At 45.3% G+C, this 18,063-nt stretch overlaps 1 protein-coding gene across 3 annotated transcripts in view; it reads left to right on the forward strand.

The window, feature by feature from the left end:
• Positions 1 to 18,063, forward strand: part of EVC2 (EvC ciliary complex subunit 2) — a 173,203-nt gene that overhangs the window by 23,017 nt on the left and 132,123 nt on the right. For all 3 annotated transcript variants that reach the window (XM_061420782.1, XM_061420780.1, XM_061420781.1), the window contains exons 6-7: positions 5,603 to 5,712; positions 13,086 to 13,139. In XM_061420782.1, coding sequence (XP_061276766.1) covers positions 5,603 to 5,712; positions 13,086 to 13,139 — 164 coding nt within the window. The remainder of the gene's footprint in view (positions 1 to 5,602; positions 5,713 to 13,085; positions 13,140 to 18,063) is intronic.

The raw sequence follows: 18,063 nt of genomic DNA on the forward strand, positions 1-18,063 counted from the left end.
GACTCTGCTGCTAATTAGCTCCCGTTCAAAGCGTGACACCATCACTGGTTGGCTTTCAGAGGTGTGTTTCCTGAAGTGAGCTTGTCATTGGTTAATTAAGGAGATAATTTTTCCCTTTTTTTTTAACTTGACAATATTGTATTGATTTTGCCATACATTGATCTGAATCTGCCACAGGTGTACAATTAAGGAGATTTCAAACCAATTCTGGGGGCTTCCCTGGTGGCTCCGAAGTAATGCAGGAGACACAGGTTTGATCCCTGATCCATGAAGATCCCACGTGTGCAGAGCAACTAAGCTTGTGCATCACAACTCTTTTTTTTTTTTTTTTACTTTATCCTTTATATATATATATATATATATTTTTTTACTTTTAATAATTTTTCTTAAAATTTATCCTGAACCCTCCTCCCTCCTCCCTCCCCATACCATCCCTCTGGGTCATCCCAGTGCACCAGCCCCAAGCATCCAGCATCGTGCATTGAACCTGGACTGGCATCTTGTTTCATACATGACATTTCACATGTTTCAATGCCATTCTCCCAAATCTTCCCACCCTCTCCCTCTCCCACAGAGTCCATAAGACTGTTCTATACATCAGTGTCTCTTTTGCTGTCTCGTATACAGGGTTATCGTTACCATCTTTCTAAATTCCATATATATGCGTTAGTATACTGTATTGGTGTTTTTCCTTCTGGCTTACTTCACTCTGTATAATAGGCTCTAGTTTCATCCACCTCATTAGAACTGATTCAAATGTATTCTTTTTAATGGCTGAGTAATACTCCATTGTGTATATGTACCACTGCTTTCTTATCCATTTATCTGCTGATGGACATCTAGGTTGCTTCCATGTCCTGGCTATTATAAACAGTGCTGCGATGAACATTGGGGTACACGTGTCTCTTTCCCTTCTGGTTTCCTCAGTGTGTATGCCCAGCAGTGGGATTGCTGGATCATAAGGCAGTTCTATTTCCAGTTTTTTAAGGAATCTCCACACTGTTCTCCATAGTGGCTGTACTAGTTTGCATTCCCACCAACAGTGTAAGAGGGTTCCCTTTTCTCCACACCCTCTCCAACATTTATTATTTGTAGACTTTTGGATTGCAGCCATTCTGACTGGTGTGAAATGGTACCTCATAGTGGTCTTGATTTGCATTTCTCTGATAATGAGTGATGTTGAGCATCTTTTCATGTGTTTGTTAGCCATCTGTATGTCTTCTTTGGAGAAATGTCTATTTAGATCTTTGGCCCATTTTTTGATTGGGTCATTTATATTTCTGGAGTTGAGCTGTAGGAGTTGCTTGTATATTTTTGAGATTAGTTGTTTGTCGGTTGCTTCATTTGCTATTATTTTCTCCCATTCTGAAGGCTGTCTTTTCACCTTGCTAATAGTTTCCTTTGTTGTGCAGAAGCTTTTAAGTTTAATTAGGTCCCGTTTGTTTATTTTTGCTTTTATTTCCAATATTCTGGGAGGTGGGTCATAGAGGATCCTGCTGTGATGTATGTCAGAGAGTGTTTTGCCTATGTTCTCCTCTAGGAGTTTTATAGTTTCTGGTCTTACGTTTAGATCTTTAATCCATTTTGAGTTTATTTTTGTATATGGTGTTAGAAAGTGTTCTAGTTGCATTCTTTTACAAGTGGTTGACCAGATTTCCCAGCACCACTTGTTAAAGAGATTGTCTTTAACCCATTGTATATTCTTGCCTCCTTTGTCAAAGATAAAGTGTCCATATGTGCGTGGATTTATCTCTGGGCTTTCTATTTTGTTCCATTGATCTATATTTCTGTCTTTGTGCCAGTACCATACTGTCTTGATAACTGTGGCTTTGTAGTAGAGCCTGAAGTCAGGTAGGTTGATTCCTCCAGTTCCATTTTTCTTTCTCAAGATCGCTTTGGCTATTTGAGGTTTTTTGTATTTCCATACAAATTGTGAAATTATTTGTTCTAGCTCTGTGAAGCATACTGTTAGTAGCTTGATAGGGATTGCATTGAATCTATAAATTGCTTTGGGTAGTATACTCATTTTCACTATATTGATTCTTCCAATCCATGAACATGGTATATTTCTCCATCTATTAGTGTCCTCTTTGATTTCTTTCACCAGTGTTTTATAGTTTTCTATATATAGGTCTTTAGTTTCTTTAGGTAGATATATTCCTAAGTATTTTATTCTTTTCATTGCAATGGTGAATGGAATTTGTCCTTAATTTCTCTTTCTGTTTTCTCATTATTAGTGTATAGGAATGCAAGGGATTTCTGTGTGTTGATTTTATATCCTGCAACTTTACTATAATCATTGATTAGTTCTAGTAATTTTCTGGTGGAGTCTTTAGGGTTTTCTATGTAGAAGATCATGTCATCTGCAAACAGTGAGAGTTTTACTTCTTCTTTTCCAATCTGGATTCCTTTTATTTCTTTTTCTGCTCTGATTGCTGTGGCCAAAACTTCCAAAACTATGTTGAATAGTAATGGTGAAAGTGGGCACCCTTGTCTTGTTCCTGACTTTAGAGGAAATGCTTTCAATTTTTCACCATTGAGGATAATGTTTGCTGTGGGTTTGTCATATATAGCTTTTATTATGTTGAGGTATGTTCCTTCTATTCCTGCTTTCTGGAGAGTTTTTATCATAAATGGGTGTTGAATTTTGTCAAAGGCTTTCTCTGCATCTATTGAGATAATCATATGGTTTTTGTTTTTCAATTTGTTAATGTGGTGTATTACATTGATTGATTTGCGGATATTGAAAAATCCTTGCATCCCTGGGATAAAGCCCACTTGGTCATGGTGTATGATCTTTTTAATGTGTTGTTGGATTCTGATTGCTAGAATTTTGTTTAGGATTTTTGCATCTATGTTCATCAGTGATATTGGCCTGTAGTTTTCTTTTTTTGTGGCATCTTTGTCAGGTTTTGGTATTAGGGTGATGGTGGCCTCATAGAATGAGTTTGGAAGTTTACCTCCCTCTGCAATTTTCTGGAAGAGTTTGAGCAGGATAGGTGTTAGCTCTTCTCTAAATTTTTGGTAGAATTCACCTGTGAAGCCGTCTGGACCTGGGCTTTTGTTTGCTGGAAGATTTTTGATTACAGTTTCAATTTCCATGCTTGTGATGGGTCTGTTAAGGTTTTCTATTTCTTCCTGGTCGAGTTTTGGAAAGTTGTACTTTTCTAAGAATTTGTCCATTTCTTCCTCGTTGTCCATTTTATTGGCATATAATTGTTGATAATAGTCTCTTATGATCCTTTGTATTTCTGTGTTGTCTGTTGTGATCTCTCCATTTTCGTTTCTAATTTTATTGATTTGATTTTTCTCCCTTTGTTTCTTGATGAGTCTGGCTAATGGTTTGTCAATTTTATTTATCCTTTCAAAGAACCAGCTTTTGGCTTTGTTGATTTTTGCTATGGTCTCTTTTGTTTCTTTTGCATTTATTTCTGCTCTAATTGTTAAGATTTCTTTCCTTCTACTAACCCTGGGGTTCTTCATTTCTTCCTTTTCTAGTTGCTTTAGGTGTAGAGTTAGGTTATTTATTTGACTTTTTTCTTGTTTCTTGAGGTGTGCCTGTATTGCTATGAACTTTCCCCTTAGGACTGCTTTTACTGTGTCCCACAGGTTTTGGGTTGTTGTGTTTTTATTTTCATTCGTTTCACAACTCTTGAGCCCGTGCTCCAGAGCCTGGGAGCCCGGCTTCTAAAATGCATGTGCCCTAGAGCCCATCTGCCACAACAAGGGAAAGCACCGCAATGAAAAGCCCACGCACCACACCTAGAGAGTAGCCCCCACTAGCCACAACTAGAGAAAAGCTTGCACAGCAGTGAAGGCCCAGCACAGCCAAAAATAAACAAGGAATTAAAAAAAACAATAATTCTGGAATGCAGTTGTTACTCTGACTTCAGAGCTGTCAGTTTTCCTAGGAAGGTGGGACTTCTTTTATTCTGAGAAGGTGCCTTGTCTACAGATGAAGAAACTAAGGTGATGAGGAACCTGCCCAAGGCCCAGGGTTGGTAGTCAAGGCGGAGACAGACTCAGTCTGACTTCTCCGTCCACCCCATACCCACGATGCTATAGTGCCTCTCACAGGCCTGGGACTCTTACTGACTTCCTTATACATGGCCCACATTGCTCATCAATGCCACCACTCTTTCTGAGTCTAGATGAAACCTCAGAATCCATCTTAACACCATACTATTGACAGAAGCTGTCAGTGGAGTTGGCCCGCCAGTAGTGACCTCTTTGCTGGCTCTGGTTTAAGCATGGTGTAAGAACCATCATGGTACGTCTCAGCTAAGTGATCTTCAATGCCTTTCTTCAATGATGTAAAAATAAATCTCCCCAGTTCTTCAGCTCGAGCTTAGAGACAGGAACGTAGGGCTGAGAGCAGAGCCCAGACTCGATCTCAGACAGAGCTCCCTTGATTTCTCACTATTTCAGAGCTGTGTGGCCTCCAGAAATCATTGCATTTCTCTGAGCTGCAGACGTGGTATGTGTCCCCCGGACTCACAGAGTCACTGCAGAGTCTGAATGGGGCGACATGGCCTGGCACTCTGCCTGCCTCTCACTTTATCGCTCCAGTGGCCTTGTGTAGTCCATGCTCCTACCATCCCGAACTGGGCACGCTCCTCCCACGGCTCGGCATCAGCTTCTACTCTTGTGTCCCGCTGGAGGACCTTTCTCTGCTCCCTTGCCCCTCACTCACCTGCCACTCCTGCACTTCACCTGCTCGGAGCCAGGACCACACACTTCGCCCATGAACTTGCTGACTTCTGCTCTTGACACGTGCGCTCTGTACATCCCTGAATCTCAGTCCCTGCAGCTGTGAACTGTGGGTGCTCTGGCACCCACTTCTGGGAGTCCTTCTAAAGAAAAGGGAGTTCCCCACCCACAACTCCAGAGCCCATTGGTTCACCTTGGGGTGTGACCCATCCCTATGGCAGAGGTGCCGTCTCCTAATAGCTGGCGTTTCAATCCTGGCTTCTTATTAAGGGGAGATTTGAGTCAGAAACCCCGTCTTCTAGGGAAGCTTCTCTGTGTAATTAAGCACCAACCAGCGACCATGAGATCAGAAGGGACCCTCCATGATCCCGAGTGGCCTTGTTCTCCCTCTCCCGGGTCTGGTCTGGCACGGCCTCTCTGTGCCTCGTGCTGGGCTCCCAGGACCAGGCTGCCTGGAAGTGTCAAAGTGGCAGCTAGTGTCACCCAAAAGTTAGTTCAGTAAAGACTTTTTCTTCATTGTGTGAATAGGATCAGTGGGAATAAATAGGATCCCCACCTGGATTCCAAACAAAACAGAAAGGTTCTGTATTTCATAAGTGGATGAGCTAAATACATCCTGAGTTAGGAAGGCTGACCCGCCCAGCCCCGGCATTTCTGGATGGGTTGGGGGTCCAGGTAAAGCTCCCTGCACCTGCTGACAGCCCTTCCGAGTGAAAGCAGAGTGGGCTCAAGAGCACGCCTGCTTGATTTACTCTCCATGCTAAAAAATGTGTGAGCTCAAAGGGGCCTTGGCTGCCGCCGTGCGCTGTGGTGCCGCCGCCTTTCGACAGTGGCCGTGTCTGGGGTGTGCAGGGACCCCCCTGCTAACTGCACGTGCCTTCTCTCTGAACAGTTGGAGACTCCTTCTCCGTCAGCTACACAGCCTCGCTGGAGGCCAGAGACCTCGGGAGTGGAGACATCCTGCTGCTTCCTGCCCAGCTCTCCTTCCAGAGTTCATCACCGGTATTGTCTGTGTTACTTGTGGTTTCTGTCTTGTCATTGTTTTTTTAGAAACCTCGAGCACATTATCCATGCTCTTCTTCCTTCCATCCTCCATTCATTCAGTGATGCCGAATTCTGGATTAGTGAATGGGCCCTGGAATCTCACACACTTTGCCGTGAACCAGGCTCCCTTTTAGCTTCTTGTAACCTCTATGGACCTGATTATCAAGATATGTCATGCATAAATGTTAATTTCTTTTTTTTGCCATGGTCTCATATTTATTTACACATGTCTACATAGGTTTTTTTTTCCTTTTTTAAAAATTTATTTACATAGATGTTAATTTCTCATCACCATGTCTTGTGTGTAATAAGCACTCAACCATATACTTTCTATTGATATTGGTTTGCTAGAGTTTGCTAGCAAACTCTATTGATATTGGTTTGCTGTGAAAAGGTACCACAGACCAGCTGGCTCACAAACAATAGAAATGTGTTCGTTCACAGCCCTGGAGGCTGGAAGTTCAGGTCAGGGTATGGGCAGGGTTGTCTTTCTGAGGCCTCTCTCCTTGGCTGGTAGACAGCTGTCTTCTCCCTGTGCCTCACATGGTCGTCCCTCTGTGTGTGTCTGTATCCTCGTCTCCTTATAAGGACGCTTGTCAGGTGGGATTAGAGTCCACTGTGATGGCCTTGCTTTACCTTAATCACATCTGTTAAGATTCTGGATCGTGGAAAAAGCAAGAGAGTTCCAAAAAAACATCTATTTCTGCTTTATTGACTATGCCAAAGCCTTTGACTGTGTGGATCACAATAAACTGTGGAAAATTCTGAAAGAGATGGGAATACCAGACCACCTGACCTGCCTCTTGAGAAACCTATATGCAGGTCAGGAAGCAACACTTAGAACTGGACATGGAACAACAGACTGGTTCCAAATAGGAAAAGGAGTACTTCAAGGCTGTATATTGTCACCCTGCTTATTTAACTTTCTATGCAGAGTACATCATGAGAAATGCTGGGCTGGAGGAAGCACAAGCTGGAATCAAGATTGCCGGGAGAAATATCAATCACCTCAGATATGCAGATGACACCACCCTTATGGCAGAAAGTGAAGAGGAACTAAAAAGCCTCTTGATGAGGGTGAAAGTGGAGAGTGAAAAAGTTTGCCTAAAGCTCAACATTCAGAAAATGAAGATCATGGCATCCGGTCCCATCACTTCATGGGAAATAGATGGGGAAACAGTGGAAACAGCGTCAGACTTTATTTTTCTGGGCTCCAAAATCACTGCAGATGGTGACTGCAGCCATGAAATTAAAAGACGCTTACTCCTTGGAAGGAAAGTTATGACCAACCCAGATAGCATATTCAAAAGGAGAGACATTACTTTGCCAACAAAGATCCATCTAGACAAGGCTCTGGTTTTTCCTGTGGTCATGTATGGATGTGAGAGTTGGACTGTGAAGAAGGCTGAGTGCCGAAGAATTGATGCTTTTGAACTGTGGTGTTGGAGAAGACTGTTGAGAGTCCCTTGGACTGCAAGGAGATCCCACCAGTCCATTCTGAAGGAGATCAGCCCTGGGATTTCTTTGGAAGGAATGATGCTAAAGCTGAAACTCCAGTACTTTGGCCACCTCATGCGAAGTGTTGACTCATTGGAAAATACTCTGATGCTGGGAGGGATTGGGGGCAGGAGGAGAAGGGGACGACAGAGGATGAGATGGCTGGATGGCATCACTGACTTGATGGACGTGAGTCTGAGTGAACTCCGGGAGTTGGTGATGGACAGGGAGGCCTGGCGTGCTGCGATTCATGGGGTCGCAAAGATTCGGACACAACTGAGCGACTGAACTGAACTGAACTGAACTGAAGGTTCTATCTCCAAATTCAGACACAGTCTGAGACACTGGGGTCAGGGCTTCAGCTATAGATTTTGGGGGGACATGATTCAACCTGTAACCCCATTACCATGAGCATTTTCATTTTCCATTCACTCTTTTGTTAATCCACGTAGGTGGTGAATGCGGTTAGTGCATGGCCCATGCTATGCGCTGTGCACCCCTGGGGCTACAGAGAAAGAGATATGTCCTTGTCCTCGTGGAGCCTGTGCTCTCGTTGTGTGTGTGTGTGTGTGTGTAAGTCGCTCAGTTGTGTTCTACTCTTTGCAACCCATGGACTGTAGCCCACAAGGCTCCTCTGTCCATGGAATTCTCCAGGCAAGAATACTGGAGTGTGTAGCCATTTCCTTCTCCAGCGGGTCTTCCCAGCCCAGGGATTGAACCTGGATCTGCTGCATTGCAGTTACTCTGGTCATTTTGTTCAGACTGCAGCCCCTGGAGGAAGTACTTTTCATAACAGATGTGGAAAACGAGGCTCCAGCGTGACTACTCCAGGTCACGTGGCAAAACCAAAATCGACCTCACAGCTGCTAGCTCCTTCCATCCAAGGCTGAGAGGCCTGTGTGCGGTGTTTCTGCTGCAGTAAGAAAACTAATCCTGGATAAAATTAAATAAAATGAAAGATTCCATAAAGGTAAGGACCAGATATGAGAAAGCCATATGAAACTGTCAGAAAAGACGAATGTCTCAGAAAACAATTAAGTGCAAAGTCAAGAACGAGAACAGAGAAGGATGAAAAAAGGGAAATAAAAGGCCCAGAAAAAAATACCATCTGAATTTCAAAGGACAGGAAACCAAATATGCTAAAGTCAAAATTTAAGATAAAGGCAACAGTCAGAAACCCGTAGTGAGAAACTCAGAAACCAAATGAAATTAAAAGCTCCCTGTGTAGGGTCATTAGGACTTCAGGCAGCTTCACACCTCCCAGAAGAGCCTGGGGAGGCTGGGGGGACATTAGGAGGCGTGGAGTCGGGGCTCCCTGGCTGTCACCCCCTAATGGGTCCTGTCCATTGCTTTGCTTGGTGCTTGTGTGTGTTGTACCAACACTATCACCCTGGTAACCCTCCGTCCTCCCACTAGAATGTTGCTCCTTGAGACCCCATTGGTCTTATTCCCAATCTGTATTCTTGGTGCCAAAAATAGAGCCCTGCACACAGTAGGTGCTCAGTAATTGCTCGCTGAGTGAGTGCATGAATAGATCACTGAACTAATGATTCTTGGGCAGGTGTGTGGTTTTTTTTTTTTCTTTTTTAACTTCTCTGAGCCTTTGGTTTCTCATCAATAAAAAGGAAGACTGTTCTATGTCTCCAGTCTCTTGGGATAAAAGCGATGATTTTATATTTGCATATGGCTTTCAGGTTCCTTTCCCTTCCAAGCCTTCAAGAGCTCTCTCTCTGGGCAGTTTTGTGGACAGAGTGGAGATTCTAGAGCTCCAGACTTCATAGTGTGTGTTCTAGGCTCCTACCTGCTTGCATTAGACTGTCAGCATTGCCTTTCTTAGACCTGCCTTAGAAAAGTTTCCTAGAAAGCTTGGTGTTTGTTGAGCGCATAAGGGCTGGATAAGGCTCCTATGCCTTGTTCTCTAATCGATTCACCCAGTTGGACTTCAGAGTTTCTTTGGGTGACTCCTGGGCCTTCCTCTAGGATGGAGAGAAGGTCCAGTGTATTTGGAATTGAAAACGATCCAAGTCTGAGGGAAAATCTTGTCAACTCCACACAAGAACATTGGTCTGCTCTGCTTGTCGGCTGTAGAGAGGCTCACACTACAGATGGGAGAATAAAGGAATTATTTAAAAATGCAGGTACCCAATGGGGTGAAATCCTTAATGTTGGCGTGGACTTGGTGTCTGGTACTTCACAGGCTGAAATGCTGCCCTCGCTATGTTTTTAGAATGGTTCAGTGTTTCTGAGCTTAAGTTTTCCCAGTTGAGAAATGAGGGGTGGGGGTCAAAAGATTCCCTTCAAACTCATCTCTTCCAGTTCTGACATTTTAAAATGGTATGAGAGCAATAAAAATAGTTACCACTTTCTAATCCTCACCATAGGAGGGAGGTACTGTCAGAAATGCACTGTGTTTGAGTCTGGAAACTACCTTCTCCAGCTCACATACAGGTATACACACAGGTACACACACAGGAATACACACAGGTATACACACAGGTACACACACAGTTATACACACAGGTATACACACAGGAATACACACAGGTATACACACAGGTATACACACAGGTACACACACAGGAATACACACAGGTACACACACAGGTATACACACAGGAATACACACAGGTATACACACAGGAATACACACAGGTACACACACAGGAATACACACAGGTACACACACAGGTACACACACAGGAATACACACAGGTACACACACAGGAATACACACAGGTATACACACAGGTACACACACAGGTACACACACAGGAATACACACAGGTACACACACAGGAATACACACAGGTATACACACAGGAATACACACAGGAATACACACAGGTATACACACAGGAATACACACAGGTATACACACAGGAATACACACAGGTATACACACAGGAATACACACAGGAATACACACAGGTATACACACAGGAATACACACAGGTATACACACAGGAATACACACAGGTATACACACAGGTATACACATGTGCACATAGATACAGACACATGCACCTCAACTTCATACAAGGGTACATGAGACAGGACAGAGATGCAGCAGAAGTCAAGAGGAAAGAATTTAGAACATTCATCTCCAGTTCCTTACCGTATATTGTGTAAACATCCCACCCACCTTGTAAAACCATCACTGGATCTCATGTGGTCCGTGTTTCCCAGCTTCAGGCTGTGCTCTAAAACATGTTTCTTAAGCCTTGAAGTTTATATGGTGGATGTAGGCTGATGGTTTCTGTTTTGCAAAGAGATGGAGACAGGCTGCGCAGCACACTTTCAGCCCCTCTCTGTTTAGACCTTGGGTGTCAAGAAACAGCAAGGAGGGACCCAGAGGGAGAAGAGAGAGAGGAAGCCAGCCTTCGAACCCACTAGTTCAGAAGACCCTGAAACTCACAAGACACCACAAATACTCTGCAGCACATACAATTCAGGAACAGAAGGGCCAAATGATTGCTTCAGAGGTGTCTCTTCTTTAAAGACATGTGTGTGTGTTTTAATTTCCATTGTTCTTCAGTTGCTAAGTTTGTCTCTGACTCTTTACGACCCCATGGACTGCAGCATGCCAGGCTTCCCTGTCCACTGTCTTCCGGAGTTTGCTCAGATTCATGTCCGTTGAGTCGGTGATGCTGTCTAACCAATGAGTCAGCTGTTTGCATCAGATGACCCAAGTATTAGAGCTTCAGCATCAGTCCTTCCAAAGAATATCCAGTGTTCATTTCCTTTAGGATTGACTGGTTTGATCTCGTTGCAGTCCAAGGGACTCTCAAGAATCTTCTCTGGCACCACCATTTGAAGGCATCAATTCTGGATGCTCAGCCTTCTTTATGGTCCAATTCTCACATCCATTTCCCTCCTTAAAACATCAGCTTGTCCACCTGGCCTGTGATGGGTTTGGGATGCCCCAGTGCTCCCAGTGTAGCTGCCGTAACGACTGTAGGACATGGATCAGGGGGTTTCCTGCTTCGGGTGGACCATCGCTCAGGTCAGGGGAAAATGCCTCTAGAGTGGCCATGATAGAATTAAACAGGGGTTGCCTAGCTCACTCTGGCTCCAAGTGTCCAGGCCAGGTTATCTACGATGATACAGCCACCACCATCACCACCTGCTACAGCCAACAGCATTCATACTTTCATAGCACGCTTCCTTATGGGCCAGGCACTCTTCTGACTCATCCTCACAGCCAGCCTGTGAGAGGAATAAAATCCCCCCTGTACAGATGAGGAAACTGAGGCACAGAGAGGTCAGTACCTTGTCCAAAGCCAGAGTGCTGGAGAATGATGAAGCCCAGCATGAACCTGCATAATCTGCTTCCTTGCACTCCTCTGCACTGCCTTTCAGTTGCAAGATATTCTACCTCCAACCCCAGAAAGAAGCATGTTCTCATGTTGGGTCTCCTCAGATACCACGAGATTGGATAGATAGCAGAGTACATCATGAGAAATGCTGGACTGGATGAAGCATAAGCTGGAATCAAGATTGCTGGGAGAAATATCAATAACCTCAGATATGCAGATGACACCACCCTTATGGCAGAAACTAAAGAGGAACTCAAAAGCCTCTTGATGAAGGTGAAAGTGGAGAGTGAAAAAGTTGGCTTAAAGCTCAACATTCAGAAAATGAAGATCATGGCATCTGATCCCACCACTGCATGGGAAATAGATGGGGAAACAGTGTCAGACTTTATTTTTCTGGGCTCCAAAATCACTACAGATGGTGACTGCAGCCATGAAATTAAAAGACGCTTACTCCTTGGAAGGAAAGTTATGACCAACCTAGATAGCATATTCAAAAGCAGAGACATGACTTTGCCAACAAAGGTCCATCTAGTCAAGGCTATGGTTTTTCCTCTGATCATGTATGGATGTGAGAGTTGGACTATAAAGAAAGCTGAGTGCCAAAGAGTTGATGTTTTTGAACTGTGGTGTTGGAGAAGACTCTTGAGAGGCCCTTGGACTGCAAGGAGATCCAACCAGTCCATCCTAAAGGAGATCAGTTCTGGGTGATCATTGGAAGGACTGATGTTGAAGCTGAAACTCCAATACTTTGGCCACCTGATGCGAAGAGATGACTCATTTGAAAAGACCCTGATGCTGGGAAGGATTGAGGGCAGGAGGCAAAGGGGACAACAGAGGATGAGATGGTTGGATGGCATCACTGACTCAATGGACACGGGTTTGGGTGGACTCCGGGAGTTGGTGATGGACAAGGGAGGCCTGGTGTGCTGTGATTCATGGGGTCACAAAGAGTCAGACATGACTGAGCGACTGAACTGAACTGAACTGGACAGATAGCAGTCATAACGCTCACCTTTCATTCCCTATGTTTTCTAAGCAGAGGAGTATTAGAAAGTATGGGAGTGGATGTTTAGGGTGTTGGGGCTTGGGGGGTCGAGAGCACTGGAATGAAAGGGGATCTCACTGACGTCAGAGCCTGCAGTTCTCTCCTCCTTCCTGAAGGGGGCAGACCAGACCTTGGAGGGGGAGGGTAGTTGCTCAAGGTCATTCCTTTCCCCTGACCTCACCCCCCTCCAAGTGTTTCACCACCCTGGTAAGATGCCTGTGTTTCCCTGGCCGTTAGGGGAACTGGTGTCTGGATTTTACACACGCCTCCGGGAGAGGAGGCATGAGGGTTCTACAGACCTTTTCCCCTGGAGTGACTTTAAGACCACCACCAGCTCTGACCACCCCCCACCCCCGACAGTCAAGAACCCACTGTAGCTCCAGGTGGGTGGGTCGGAAACAGACCACTTGTTACCCGGTGTCTCAGATGCCAAAACCGGTTGACTGAACTGCTTTCTTTATGCTTTTTTCTAGAACAGAACCCAGCTAAAAGCCCCCTTCACCATAACAGCAGAAGAAAAGATCACGGTAAGAGAAAACTTTGACTGGGAAACCCACATTACACCCCCACTGTGTCTCTTTCTGTCTGTGGTTTGTGGTCTCTTGCTGTCCTCAGAGGCCGGGGAGGAGCCCACCACTGACCTTAGCCTCCTAGACCCGAGCCGAGGCTGGGGGCTCCCTGAGGTCTGGGATTCCCCAGTGTGGCCTGGGGGCTGTCTCGCTGGTTTTCTGAATACCCCCTTCATCTGGGCGAGATGGATTGGTCACTGCCTGGGACCAGCTTGAGGCCTCACCCACCCATCTGTACATCTGTTCAGCGGGCTGGTACCTGCCTTTTGGTGTTTGCCCGTGGCCAGTGGGTGGTCCGTGTTTTGTCTTCCCAGAGCTTAGAGACCTGCTTCTGTGGTCCATCAGGAACACTTCTCCCTTTTTCTTCATCATCCGCTCACCTGCAGCTCACGTATCCATTCATTCATGTGTTCATCAAGTGTTTATTTATCATATAAACACGGTCCACATTTCTTCAACCCCCGGTGTACGCATACTAAGTTGCTTCGGTCACGTCTGACTCTTTGTGACCTTATGGAGCGTTAGCCCACCAGGCTCCTCTGTCCATGGGATTCTCCAGGCAATAATACTGGAGCAGTTGCTATGCCCTCCGCCAGGGGCTCTTCAAGACCCAGGGAACCAACTCACGTCTCTTGTGCCTCCTGCATTGACAGGTGGATTCTTTACCACTGATGCCACCTGGGAAGCCTCCCAGTAATTGCCAGGCCAAGGAGTTTACATTTGCTGAATCATGACATCTTCACTACAATCTTGGGGGATAGATTGAACTTTTAAATTGCCTCCATTTCTTATATGGGGAAACTGTGGCATGCCCAGGTCAAGGCATTTGCCTAAGGTCACATGACCATGTGTCAGGGCTCCCAAGACCACCCCCAGGTTCAGGGTTTCCCTAGGAGGACCCAAAGCACTGCACACATTGTCCTTCTCAGGCTGATGTTGATAGAGAAGGGTGCAGAGCAGAATCAGCAAAGGAAACAGACGTGCGGGACAGGCTCTGGAGATACCAAGTACAGGCTTCCCAGGCTCTCTCCCAGTGGAGACACGCAGGGCATGCTGAATTCCTCCAGCACGGAGTTGTGACATCACATGTGAACTGCTGTCCATCAGGGAAGTCATTAGAGACCCAGTGCCTGGCACCTCCCAGCAGGACAGTGTGTGTTGAGTGTAAATCACACCATATGCACAGCAGTTTAGGCCGTGAGCCCCACTTATCAGGGGATGGTGGGAACCCTCTAAAATCCGGGTTCCCAGACACCAGCCATGGCCCAGCATCTGGAGCAGGCCTCCCAGAGGATGGAAGCCTCAGGCCCGCTGCATGAGCGCCTTCTGCACAGCTGGTGTTAGAACGGGATTTGAACCCAGGCCCTTTGGCTCCAGAGCCCTGCTGTTGGACAGTGGACCACACTGCCTCCTAGCAAGCTGAATTCCTACACAGAAGAGGCAGGAACAAAACCCGAGGCAGGCACACAAGTGTAGACAGTCCTCCTGGCTGGTCCGTGCATCCCCCACTGTGCCCTACGTTGTGGGTGGCCCTCAACAGGTAAAGATCCCTGATTGGGCTGATTGTCATCATTGCCTGTGATTGCCCCTCAGCGGAGGAGGTAGCTGATGGTTGCGTGATTGCAAGAAAGGTCAGAGAATATTCATTTAATCAATATTTATAAGCCCTTCCTCCATGGCCTGATAGCTCAGTTAGTAAAGAATCTGCCTGCAATGCAGGAGATCCCAGTTCAATTCCTGGGTCAGGAAGATCCACTGGAGAAGGGATAGGCTACCCACTCCAGTATTCTTGGCTTCCCTGGTGGCTTAGCTGGTAAAGAATCCACCTGCAATTCAGGAGACCCTGGTTCAATCCCTTGGTTGGGAAGATCCTCTGGAGAAGGGAAAGGCTACCCACTGCAGTATTCTGGCCTGGAAAATTCCATGGACTGTATAGTCCATGGGGTCGCAAAGAGTCAGACATGACTGAGCGGCTTTCACTTCACCTCCATGGCCCAGACCCTCTCATGAGAATGGAGACGCACTATATCCAGGTCTTCAGGGCTACCTCTGGCTCACGCATTGCCTTCAGGAGAAGAAGGAATAGGTGGCCCCCCAGGCTGCAGACAGCAGGGATCTAGAGCCAAAGCGCCCAGGTTCAAATCCTATTCTAATACCAGCTGTGCAGAAGGGCATTCACACACAGGCCTGAGACTTCTGTCCTCTGGGAATTCTGCTTCAGATGCCTGTTCAAGATCCATGGGTGCAAGGCTAGGCGATGGAGCAGTGGGTTGGATTTCAGCCCCACTGGTCCCTGGGCCAGGTAACCTCTGCCTGTGGACCATGTTCATGAAGGTCATTATCAAGTGGAGAGATGAGACGTGTCAGTGATGGCTCTATAGTGCTGTGGGGAAAATAAGCTTTTACACCAGAAGCCTGACTCTGAATCCCCGTTCCCCCACTGATTGTATGTGACACTGGGCATGCTACTTACCTCCCTGGACTTCAGTGTGCTAGTTGTAAAATAAGAATAATAACAATACCCGCTTTATAGGGTGATAACCTAGATAGCATATTGAAAAGCAGAGACATTACTTTGCCAACAAAGGTCCGTCTAGTCAAGGCTATAGTTTTTCCTGTGGTCATGTATGGATGTGAGAGTTGGACTGTGAAGAAAGCTGAGCGCCGAAGAATTGATGCTTTTGAACTGTGGTGTTGGAGAAGACTTCTGAGAGTCCCTTGGACTGCAAGGAGATCCGACCAGTCCATTCTGAAGGAGATCAGCCCTGGGATTTCTTTGGAAGGAATGATGCTAAAGCTGAAACTCCAATACTTTGGCCACCTCATGCGAAGAGTTGACTCATTGGAAAAGACTCTGATGCTGGGAGGGATTGGGGGCAGGAGGAGAAGGGGACGACAGAGGATGAGATGGCTGGATGGCATCACTGACTCGATGGACGTGAGTCTGAGTGAACTCCAGGAGTTGGTGATGGACAGGGAGGCCTGGTGTGCTGTGATTCATGGGGTCACAAAGAGTCGGAAACGACTGAGCGACTGAACTGAACTGAACTGAACTGAACCACAGTAAATGAATTGAGGCAGGCAAAGTACTGAGCACAGTGCCTGGCATTCTCTAAGTGCTCAATAAGCCTCATCAATGTTATGAAACATGTAAACAATACTGTTGTGCAACTGTTTTGGATTAATTGTGTGTATCAGAGTTGCAAGCTCAATTTCCATGAGATTCACACCAGTGCTGCAAGTGTGTGAGTCAGGCTTATGGAAGATTCTAAGGTGTAGTGGAGTCTGCAGCAGCCTGGAGATTCAGACTGCCCATCACCCACTATCTGTCCCCCGACTTTGCAACATTAAACAAGAGGAAAAAAGCCAAACAGTGTACATCAGCTGTAACTGAATTTGTGAGGTTGTAACCTGACATATAGATCATAGATCAAGCGGTACTGACAAGGTGCAGGGGAGCTGAGTGGACTCAGTGGATCGCAGGCCTCTTGAAAGAGTTAAGAGTTCAGTTGGAGCTTAAAGAAAAGGCTTAACTAAAGATGGAGGAGAGGTTTCTAAAATATGCAGCTGAAGATCTGACATCAAGGTTAAGCTTGTTTTGACTGTGGGTTGGATGTGAACCAAGATTTACTGGGTGCAAGCACAGTGCAGAGTCAGACACGACTGAGCAACTAGCACACACACACAAGCAGTGCCTGGCATCATGAGGGTACACGTAATGGCCCTTGCCAGGTAAAGTGTGTGAGCCGCCAGGTTGGCTTGGGCACCTGCGAAGGTAATGTCATTATACTAGGAACATGTGTTGATGAACAGGAGAGCTTGGCAGTGAGGTATAAGCTCCTCTGACATTTTCATCAAGCAGGTAAAACAATTTTGGATTGGCCAAAAAGTCTGAACTAACATTTTGGCCAACCCAATACAAAGTAAAGACATTATGTAACCCGTTATGTAAACTGGGATCTGCAACACTTGGAAGAGACCCCGTTACTTCCTTAATTTTTTATTAATTTCTTGAGGGTGAAACTGACATCTGTCAGACAAGGCCCCAAGAAGTCCTCTCTGCCTCCTGGATGAACAGAGAGGAAAAAATCACTCTACCCTGTGCTGGACATTGAGTGCAGGTGTTCTTTTTTTTAAAAAAAATTTGTTGAAGTATATTTGATTCACAGTGCTGTGTTAATTTCTGTTGTACAGCAAAGTGACTCAGTTATACATATATATTCTTTTTCATATTTTTTCCATTATGTTTATCACGGGATATTGAATATAGTTCCCCGTGCTCTATAGTAGGACCTTGTTTATCCATCCTGTATATAATAGTTGCGTGGAGGTGTTCTGATTCACTCCAGCTTCTCATAGTAAAGCTGGGCATCCTGCCAGGCACTGGGAGAATAAGTCACCGTATTTTACTCAAAGGATCTGGATCTAATCAAGAGTGAGACATTTAAACCAATTGGTATGTCATCCAAATTCATTTCTAGTGTAATTCCTGTAAGAATAATAGTGGAATTGGGAGGAGGAATGTGATCAAATCAATCAAAGTTTCATCTGAAAGTATAAATTTATGAGGCTAGATGAAAAATTGTTGAAATGAAGAATAACATGGGAAGATTTGCCATATCGGATATGAAAAATTAGAAAGCTGTGTTAACACTATATGCAGGTCTTGCAAGAGAAACAGACCAGTGGATCAAAATAGAGTACCTACACATACATGTATCTGATAAAATGATATTTCAACTCAATGGGGAGAGAATGTTTCATTTATTAATTTGGGGAGCAACTGACTGGATCTTCTGGAAGAAAAATGAAGATGAACTCCCTCAATAGATATAAATCTAAATAGATGAAACAGTTTGTAAAAAGTAAGTCCTGGTTAATA

Source organism: Bos javanicus, chromosome 6 (assembly GCF_032452875.1).
Source record: "Bos javanicus breed banteng chromosome 6, ARS-OSU_banteng_1.0, whole genome shotgun sequence".
Taxonomy (NCBI): domain Eukaryota; kingdom Metazoa; phylum Chordata; class Mammalia; order Artiodactyla; family Bovidae; genus Bos; species Bos javanicus.